Here is a 10,960-nt window from a genome sequence, read left to right as displayed (position 1 = left end):
CATGAAACAGATTGTTACATATCAAAAGTGTTAAATACAAAATTTAACTTACCAACCTTGCAATTATTAAATAATTGGGTAAATGGGACAAAAAACACTCTTTTTATACAAAAATTCGATTTTGACACTGTGTTTTTTTTGTGTCAATTTTGACACTGTGTTTTCCAATTTGTTACAATTCTGACCACTTGACCGGTTAACCAGGTTGCATGCTGACGTGGCATGATGACGTGTCAGTTTTGATGACGTGGTATGCTGACATGATAAGTTTTCATTTTTTTCAATTTTGACACTAAGTTTAATTTTTTTTTCAACTTTGGCACTATGTTTTTTTGTTCCAAATCAAACATCATTTTTTCAATTTTGTTCAATGTTGATAATTTTCTATTTGAAACCGTATAAATATTTTTTTAATACATTTAAACCATATAAATATGTTTTTTTTTCATTTAAAAAACATAGTTTTGTATAAATACATTTTTTTTTACACTCAAACCATATTTTTATGTATAAATATGTATTAGTTATATAAAAATTGTATTTTATATTAAATATGCAACTTTAAAATGTGTTTGGAGGTTTGGAGGTGTGCAGTCGATCAAAACTCGGATATCAAGTTTGTCACCCATCAAATTTTTGCATCTTATTAGAAGCTTATGGTTAGTTTGATTCTCATTATATAACTAATGCTTTGAATGTAAGAAAAAAAACAACACCTTGTATATAAATAAAAATATGGTTTTTAAACGAAAAAAATATGTTTATACGGTTTAAAATGTAACAAAAAATATATTTATACGATTTTAAATGGAAAATAGACAAAATTAAACAAAATTTGATAAATGATGTTCGATTGGAACAAAAAAAAACATAGTGTTAAAATTGAAATAAAAAATTAAACTTAGTGTCAAAATCGAAAAAAAGTGAAAACTTAGTGTTTTTTGTGGAAAAAAAATTCAATTTTGACACGTCAGCATATTATGTCAGCATACCACGTCATCAAAACTGACACATCATCATGTCACGTCAGCATGCAACCTGGTTAACCGGTCAAGTGGTCAGAATTGTAACAAATTGAAAAACACAGTGTCAAAATTGACACAAAAAAAAAAACACGGTGTCAAAATCAAATTTTTGTGTAAAAAGAATGTGTTTTGTGTCATTACCCTAAATAATTCAAGGATAATATGTGTATTTTACTCTAAAGTCTTTAATTTCTTCTTTTCAGTTTCAACATATCCCTTACCTAGGCTACAAGGTTACAACAAATTATGACTTGGGCTAGACTTTAACGCAAGAGAGGCCACTTTCTTTATAGTCAATATTAGTGTATGGTTAGTTGGTAACTGTGGCTTTCATAATCAGGTTTTAATGTTTGGGTTAATATATTTGCTTAATTTACAAATCTATTTATTGGTTTCATATCAATTTAACGAGATTGATTATAAAAAGAGTAAAATAGATTAAACAATTGCCCTTTTTTCCAAAGCTAATATAAAATTTTCATTTTTATTGTAAATGACTCTTTTCTGACAAAAATATCATTTTATCATTTTATTTGTTAATTTTTTAAAATAACCATATCTTATCAAACATTCAAACAATGAAAGCATATTCAAATAGTATATGCTACAATCTGTTTTATCTTTTTTTTGAACGTCCACAATTTATTCTATCATAATTAATCATTTAATTGTGATTATTAAATATTCCATAATCAGTTTTTAAACATAAATATGAACATCCTAAAATAGACAGGTTGATATAAGCAGACAAATCATTCCAAAAAAGGGATCAACATATGGAATCCAGGTATAAAAAAAATTGTATATACGTTTACAAGAATTGACTAACAAAACAAGAAACATACATTTAAGAAATAGTCCAGGGACCATTTTTGTAAATTCTTCCGATGAAAAAACAAAAAAAGAAACATACAGTAATAACAGGCTAACAGCATTTCATTATCAGCTCAAGTAGAGGAAAATGGAGAGCGTAATAATGGCGTCGCTATCGTCAATCCGATTATCATCTTCTTCATCCGACACCAGAATTAACTTATCCTTACCCACCACCGCCGTCTCCGCCACCAGCCACCGTCATCTAGCCGCATTTCAGTCGCCGTCTCATCTTTTCTCCAAATCACTATCGACTCGTATTCATGCAACCAAGAAGAAAAACCCTAACATATTTCTTCCTCATTTGGTCGCTTCCATGGTTATTATCTCCATTTCTAATTTCACTTCAGTCGTTTCAAAACTAAAACCCTAATTAGCTTCGATTTGACTTCTCTTTCGTTGTTATCAATTCTCACAGGAAGTGGAGGAATCCTATATTATGATTAAGCCCGATGGCGTTCAACGAGGACTCGTAAGTGTTCAAATTAAGTTTAGCAACAATAAATTTAGCTCCATATTCTTCTTAATTGTGGATTTTAATTACTATTATTACAGGTGGGAGAGATAATTTCTAGGTTTGAAAAAAAGGGATTCAAATTGAAAGGCTTAAAGCTTTTCGACTGCCCCAAAGATCTAGCAGAGGTGAGGTTTGTTTTATCTCCGATTTTTAGGGTTATTAACACACTAATCAGTAAGTAATACTAACAATTTTCGATTGCAAATGGTTTTATAGGAACATTATAAGGATTTAAGCTCGAAGCCTTTCTTCCCCAAACTGATTAGCTACATTACATCTGGTCCTGTTGTTTGTATGGTAATAATATTATTTCTCGAGATTTTTTGTTAAAATTTTATTAGATTATTTCTTACTGAATTGATTTTTTTTTTAGGCTTGGGAGGGAGTTGGTGTGGTTGCATCAGCACGTAAGTTAATTGGAGCAACAAATCCACTTCAAGCTGAACCGGGTACAATTAGAGGAGATCTTGCAATTCAAACCGGAAGGTTAAACTTTTTTACCTTTTTCTATAAAATTTATGAATTTGGCTTTTCTGTATATACTTTTCTGTGTCCTAAATTGTATCATGGTTGTTTTCTTATATAAACAGGAATGTGGTTCATGGGAGTGATAGCCCTGAAAATGGGAAGCGGGAGATAGGTATCGTCTTGTTCTTGCATTTTCTTCTTTCTTTATTCGTGATTATTGAGGATGGCAAGAATGCCTCGAAAGGGCAAAATAGTAATTTTTTTATAATATTCCTTTTGTTCTTCATCTTGAATATTTAACAAATATAGTTTTAAAACCTTTGATGTTTGCTTGTGGTCTGTGTATGGCATACATCAATCTTGTATATTTATGTTGTAACATGACCAATGTAAATTTTTCATGACAGCTTTATGGTTCAAAGAAGGTGAATTAACAGAATGGACACAAGTTCAAGCTCCATGGCTGATAGAATAATGAGAAGCATCATTCACAAGTAATCCATTTATGAGAGATGAAATTCTGTGAGGAAAATCGGAATGACAGTTTAATTTTGAGAAATTGTTTTTACCTTGTAATTTTGTTGGAGTAATTGATGACCAAAATGTGGCATAAACAATGTAAAAGGATTTGGATTTGCTTTGAATTGAATTGAACAACATTATGATTCCAAAATTATCACAATAACAATAAAGACTCGAATTCAGATTCATACCCAAACTATACATCCAAGTTGAAGTTAAGAATCATTACTTGGTGATGTGTTTGCTGAGGAGCAATCATTCTGCATTTCCATGGCATTACTACCATCTGATGAATTTGGATTGTCATGTCGAGAAGTTTTGTATCTTGAAAACATGTAAAGGACTGACAAATTCCCATGTGGCTCCTCTTTTGAGCTTGGAAGAGAGTCCATGGAAGCATTCACTTTCATAGATGCTTCATCAGAAGCCATTGAAGGACTTGTATCAGTGTTCATAGATTCATCAGGAATTAAACTTAGATCCCGATGAGAACCTTGTTGTAGCTTCAGCAGTGTCTTCTCTAAATAACAAACAATAATAGCAGTTATCACAACAGAATGATAATAACACAAACATCTCGATTAATTAAAAGAAAAGGTACACTTCAATTGCCGATGTCAAATCTAGTAATTCTCAGATGCTAATTTACAGGATTTATGTTTTTGGTGATGAAATCGATCTGTTTAAATACCCGGACTAAAAAAATCTCAACAATTCCATAGATTCAGCTCCGTTCCTAATTTTCAAATCAAAACTACTTACATTACATATCGACTCGCACAAAACAGAAACCATGAACGAAATCACAAAGAAGCATAAAACAAAAACCAGAAGATATTCAATTTACATCACAAATTCGCAATATGTCAATTGAAAAGGAGAATCGATTAACATCAAAAACTCGCAATATAATTGAAAAGAAGAAAAGAGTACGAACCATAGATGGAGTGAGAATCGTCTTTGAGAAGCTTAGAAGGAGTTCTCTCCATTTCTAACACCTCCAGAGAGCTCAAAGAGCACGCCCTTACCCTCCCCAACATCCTCTCTCTCCGTGTAAGAGCTTCACAACGAAAAAGTAGAAGAAAGAGACACAGAGAGATTGGCGGTAAATGTTTCTCCACAATCGGATTAGAAATTTGGAAGCGGGAAGTTCCACATCTGGAATCGATTATTCAATTGGATCCGCTTTAACTAGGGCCAACTTTTTCCCCTTTCTTTTTTATTTGGAGTAATCTGCAAAGATAGTCCCTCAACTATTCAGCAGTCTCCAGATATTACCCTTAAACTATCTTTGAATTGCATAAAGGATCTGTTATCAATAAATTACAATATTTGCACAAAATCGATTCATTTATACATATTATTTATTATTTGTGTTGAATGCCATATTTAGTCGTTTAATTTTAAATTTTGTGTTTATTTGGTTTTAAATTTTAAAACATCACTAAACTTTTAAATTTTATCAAAACAGTCACTATTACTAACAACAATAGGTTTTTATGTTTTTTTGGCTATCTATTATGATTAAACTTTTTTTTTTGGTTAATTACTAACAACAATAGGTTTTTATGTTTTTTTGGCTATCTATTATGATTAAACTTTTTTTTTTGGTTAATTAAGTTCACTGGAAATTTTTAGGTGTATAATAACCTCTAAACTTTTAATAGTGTGCTCATTCGTTTTTATATTTTTTTATAATTGGTTTTACGACTTATTTTTTATGTTTTATGTGTATACATTTACTGTTTTGATAATTTGTTGGGGAATATGACTTATTAAGGTAATTAATTTTTCGGTATGTTTACATCTGGGTAACTATCTTTTTTTTGTACACATCTAGGTAACAAACTTATTAGAAGTGTTCACATATGACCATTATGACCTGCTATAGCAGGTTAAATCCTAAATGTGAACGTTTTCAACAAGTTCGTTACCTAGATGTGTACAAAAAAAAATAGTTACCTAAATATGAACAAAACGAAAAGTAAAAATTAAATTACACGAATGGTCCCTGTGGTTTGGGGGAATTTATGTTTTTAGTCCCTAACTTATTTTTTTAACTTGGATGGTCTCTACTGTTTATTTTTGTTGTGCGTTTGGTCTCTGTCTTACCTAAAAAGACTATTGTGCCCTTATTAATTTATTTTTTAATTAATTTTCTTATTTATGTATTTATTTTTTTACATATTTAAAAAAATTAATAGACCACGCATATTTGTCACTAACCTTGAACAAGTTCAGTCCATATGAGTTTGGATTTGTCACTAACCTTATCTTATGATTAAGGTTTGACAAATTCCCATGGATAGGAACGTACACACCATAAAATCTAAGTGGCATAAGGTTTCTCTCCAATTCATGAAAATGATTGTGAGGAAACGTTTTCACTAAGTAGATTTTAAAAGAGATAGCAATTGTAGGATTTGCATTCTCAAATTCGATTATGATTACGGCATCCCTTTTCGTAATTCGAATTGTGAGCAATGGCAAAGGTCTAAACATTTAAGCCTATGATTACGACATTCCTTTTCATAACTCTAAAATTATTTAGACACACATGTGAGCTATCTAAGGAAAGGTGTATGATTTTGATAAAGTCTTAGAAAAGAATCTCGTATCAAAAATCTGAACTTTTGTAAGAAAATCAATAAATTATTGATTGCTAGAAATCGAGTTGATTTTTGGGTACATGTCAAAGCTAGTAGGCGCATAAGTATTATGCTAGTAAGATAAGTAATTATCATGTTAGTAGGAGCATGATTATTATGTTAAGTGTTGCAAGTTAGCAATGTTAATTATAGAAAACAAAGGTTTCAATTCGCCAAGTTACAGGGTTTGAAAAGTTGTTTTTGCTATAATTAAGGGATAGGAAATTCATACTTCATTTCAATTCTAAAAGCTTAGATTGAGACTTTAACCAAATTTAGTCAATTATATATATGAATGTTATGTTGGAATGGTTCAACATAAGGAAACTCTATATATGGAAATATTATTTGCGTTCTAAAATTCGATTATGATTACGGCATACCTTTTCATAATTCGAATTATGAGAACATGGCAAATAGAAATAAAAATAATATAGCAAAAGACTGGTCTAATACCATGTCTTTATGTGAGACATCATGAATTGGGTCCCATATGCTTTGGATATAGGATCGATTATATGTGTTGTAATATTCATTTGTTCTAAATTTTCCAAATGCCTAGGGCATTAAGAGGGTAAAGGACTAGAACTGGATATGAATAAAATGATTAAGCAATTGTCGAGGACAATCTGAGGTTTACCAAAGATTGGTTGCTCATGGACATTTGGAAGTATGGTGTAAATTTTGGAAAGGACCATATTGACATATTCTAAAAAGAGACAACTCATGTTTAGAAGTGATAGTCAAAATGGGAATATGGAAATGTTTCCATAAGTGGAAGTCAGTCTTTAAATATGTGTAAGATTAGAAAACTTAATGCAAGAAGGATGTTCAAAGGAATGTACTTTGAATGTAAGACTTCGTTTCCATGGAATTGCTCTCCATTGGAATACTTTGTAATGTATGTTGCCAAGTCTCTGTGACTTTTGTGCGTAGTCAATACAAAATGATCATTGCATATAAGTTTAGAATCTAACAGATCGTAGTAAATGACAAGAATTTGATATTCTTACATTTACAGTAAGGATATGGGATTGAGAAATAAGCATCGTTGAAATATTGTCAATTGATCTATTTCACAAGTAAGGACCATAGACAAACATAGTGTGCATGTTTGGAGCATGACATAGCTATTGTTTAGACAAACATAGTGTGCATGCTTGGAGCATGGCATGACTATTGTTTTTAATTCAAGTATTAAGTTGATTATTCGAAACATTATACAATAAATAATGAGTAATCAATATGGCACTCAAAGTTTTGGGTCCATATAGGATTAGTATTATTCTTGTGTTGTACTTTGCATGTTTTTACTTCCCGAATAACTAGGTTATTCAAAACATCCACAGTCAATCATACTTTGGAAGTAGGTATTGAGGCAAGACTGTCATGAATGGGTCTGTAGTTTGTCTAGGTGTTTTAAACATAGTTGCAGTGCTCATGGAATAAGATTCGAGTATTGGATTAAACCCATGCTCATTTGAATCACTTCATGGATTTTATCACGAGTGATCATGAGACTATAATATCGTATATTCTTGAAACTAAGAGATATGAGTTGCACTTTACAAGTCAGTTGCACATTGATGATGTGAAAACGCACCAGTAACTTGGTGTTATAAAATGCATCGTTGTGTGTGATTTGATGAGTATATAGAGCAAGCATACGAGTCGAAGTTTATCCATTCCTTATACCCTGGGAGGGATAAAAGCGATACCCTCGACGATTTATTGATGACAACCCTAAGTGCTCGGTCGGGCCTAGACCAATTTGATTTGTTCAATTAGTCGGTCATCATAAATCAGAAATTGGGAAACAACAAATGGACAGTGAGAATGATTATAATCCATGTCTCAGTCCATATGATATCTAGAATGGAGGAATATATGATCCCTTATCTAATGGACGTGTCATCGACTAGGTCACAAGGTTACCAAGAAGCTAGTAATTGATACCGTTTTATTCAAATATGTCGTTACTATCGTTTCGGTAATGACTAAGAGGATGATTGTTATTCCGACCCTAGTGGTCATATCGAATTGAGTCCGATTACAATAAGTATGTTACGTGGTTCGGAGCACCAAGTTTGATGTAGCATCTGACTTAAGCCGGAAGATTGAAATAAAAGATAATTAAAGCGATCAGTAGAGGTATCGCGATAGTTGCTTGTAGCTAGAAATACTACCATTTAAGATGTGATTAGAACATGAAGAAATGTATAGTCTGTTCTGGAAGACTCTAAGAGACCTGAGTCTAAGTGTGGGAACATACGATGATAAGTCATTAGAATATGACACATCGGTCCATTTTAGTAATAAAATAACTTATCTTAAGTCTGTTAAGAAGAAGAAGCAGTCTCTAGTAAGGATCGAGATTGTTACTTGAAGGTCATAATTTGGAGTCTAACGTGAGATAGGGAGCAAGTGCAAGATCGAGCACCGCCTGCAATCAGGAAGTCTTAGAGTTAGATATTTGTTCGAAGAAACATCAACGTTAAGGTTATTACTTAGGATGAAGAGATAACGTATTGAGTCATCATGTGAGCCTATTTCGTTGATGATTTCGGGATGTAATCATCCTTAGGGGGAGATAATTGTAACGCTCGTAGATCCGGGCTAGTCAATTTAGAGATAATAGGGGTCGAAAACGACTTTTCGACAAAATATTATTTAGAATAAATAATCTTAACCAAGTTTTATAATATGTCTCAAGGGTTCCGTACATATAAAGAACGCCAAAATCCGAGTTATAACGAAGAAGTTATGGACCGTCGAAGTTTTACGGCAAAACCGACACGGCACCGGGAGACGTAAATAGTGAATTTTTTATAAAGGGCTTTTTAGCCTTATCTATCCAAATAAAAGTTGTAGTATATGTTAAACCAAGAACATACAAAAAAAGAATGCCCAAATCTGACATCATATGAGGAAGTTATGAATTTTCTAAGATTTGGCATAGCAGTGCACGGCCCGAAACTCGAATTTTAGTTCGAGCGGGTTTTGGCCTGCGCGACCTAAATGATAATTGAAGATCTCATTAATAGGAATAGGGGTATAAGTGAGTCGAGCTACTCGTGAGCTACTCGGGATCGACTCGTTAAAAGTTCGACTCGAGATCGAATTAAACGAGCATGAGCCGAGCTCGAGCCGAGCTTCGATTCATGGGCTCGCGAGCCTAAACGAGCCTATATATATATATATATATATATATACACACACACACACATACATACATACATACATACACAAACACACACACACATATGTATATATATATATATATATATATATATATATATATATATATATATATATACGCACACACACATAGAGGCTCATTTAGGCTCGATTAGGCTCGCGAGCCTACTAAATTGTTAACGATCCGAGCTCGAGTTTCATTTTAAGGCTCGAATCGAGCTCGAGCTTCCTCAAAATTAAACGAGTCGAGCTCTTGAACTCAGCTCGGCTCGGTTACACCCCTAAATAGGAACTCAACGGTAAAAAAGACGGACGAAACCAGAGTTCGTATGTAGAAGTTATGAATTTTACGTGGACATTTAACAGTATAATCTCCTCGTACTGTTAAATTTAAGATCGGTCGAGAATTAGCCGACGGAGTCAAAAAGAAAGTTGTAGATCTTATTTTTACCTACTCGTGGATATAAAGAACGTCAAAAACGGAGGTCGTATGTGAAAGTTACGGATTTTAGAAGTCGGAAGTGTGTTGTGCGAAAATGGGTGATGTGGCACAATCTTGGACATTGCTTTCTCCCCAAGTCTTGCCACTAGATGGTGACATGTGGCACCAAGTTCAACCATTTTCACCCTATAAATAGAACCTCTCCCACCCTCATTTTCTTCACACCTTTCCCATTCTTTCTTCTTTTTACTCTCTCTCTAGAACCTCTCTCTAGCCCCGAAACCCCCCGAAGAGCCTAGGGAACCTCCCTAGCACGAGGCGGAAGCCCCGGAGTGCTCGACGGCTCCGAGAGGAAGAGATTTTCGGCTCGGGAACGCTGCTCCAAGCAAAGCCCGGTTTTCTATAAAACCCGCTGTAAGTGAGTTACGCCTACGCTATTTTTAATATATCGTTTATTTAATTATAGTAACGTTATTAGGAACTTATAATAAGTATTTGGGTTATTATTATGGGTTACATAAGTATTGTTTAACGTTTATATAATAGTAATAATAGCTAGACTATTAATTAGTCTCGACAAATCATAGACTAAACTCTAGTGGTAATAATACTAGGTTTCGTCGAAGGAAATTATATTTAAGAAGCAAAGCATTGTCTGAGTTCGGAATCACCACCTTTTCAAGTGAGTGCATAGTCCCTTTCATGAACATGATTTTAATACAAGTATTGATTGAAGTATTAATTATATGTTTATGTGCGAGTTAATTGATGTTGCCTGAAATACGTGTTAAAGAACATACCTGATTATATATGATGATTTAGGATAAAGAGTAGACCTAAATTAATTATGAGGAATATTGGGTAGTATTTTCTTACGAGTACAAGTGAGTTATACTCAGAGAATAGAACTTTAGTATATGTCATTTATCCGGGAGCATGGATTAGACACAGTCATTATCCCTTGTCCGAGAGTATGGATTGGACATAGTCAACTGTCATTAATTCGGGGGTATGGATTAAGACATAGTCAGTTGTCCTTTGTCCGAGAGTATGGATTAAGACATAGTCATTTTTCCCTAGTCCGAGAGTATGGATTAGGCATAATCATTCGTCATTAATCCGAGAGTATGGATTAGTCATTCGTCCCTAGTCCGAGAGTATGGATTAGGCATAACCATTCATCATTAATCTGAGAGTATGGATTAGGTAAATCCGTTCATTTCTGATCCGAGAGTATGGATTAGGTAAAATGGTTAATCTCAAGTTT

The 10,960-nt window shown here is 33.1% G+C and overlaps 1 protein-coding gene and 1 long non-coding RNA gene across 2 annotated transcripts; one reads left to right on the top strand and one right to left on the bottom strand.

Moving 5' to 3' along the window:
* The first annotated feature begins 1,943 nt into the window (after positions 1–1,943).
* On the top strand, positions 1,944–3,556 carry NDPK2 (nucleoside diphosphate kinase 2). Its single transcript, XM_079040013.1, has 7 exons — positions 1,944–2,217; positions 2,317–2,370; positions 2,454–2,540; positions 2,632–2,712; positions 2,789–2,901; positions 3,006–3,055; positions 3,291–3,556. The coding sequence occupies exons 1-7, from the start codon at positions 1,987–1,989 to the stop codon at positions 3,356–3,358; spliced, it is 684 nt and encodes a 227-aa protein (XP_078896139.1). The 5' UTR covers positions 1,944–1,986; the 3' UTR covers positions 3,359–3,556.
* Positions 3,489–4,587, bottom strand: LOC145102583 (uncharacterized). Its single transcript, XR_013706192.1, has 2 exons — positions 4,343–4,587; positions 3,489–3,925 (listed from the first exon to the last, which is right to left on the bottom strand). It is a non-coding gene; the product is annotated as an uncharacterized LOC145102583 (long non-coding RNA).
* Between the last annotated feature and the right edge of the window lie 6,373 nt (positions 4,588–10,960).

This window comes from Lactuca serriola, chromosome 4 (genome assembly GCF_051521515.1).
Source record: "Lactuca serriola cultivar US96UC23 chromosome 4, Lser_US96UC23_V15, whole genome shotgun sequence".
Classification (NCBI taxonomy): Eukaryota; Viridiplantae; Streptophyta; class Magnoliopsida; order Asterales; family Asteraceae; genus Lactuca; species Lactuca serriola.
The sequence above is the reverse complement of the archived record's forward strand: the minus strand, read 5'-3'. Positions and strand labels throughout refer to the sequence as shown.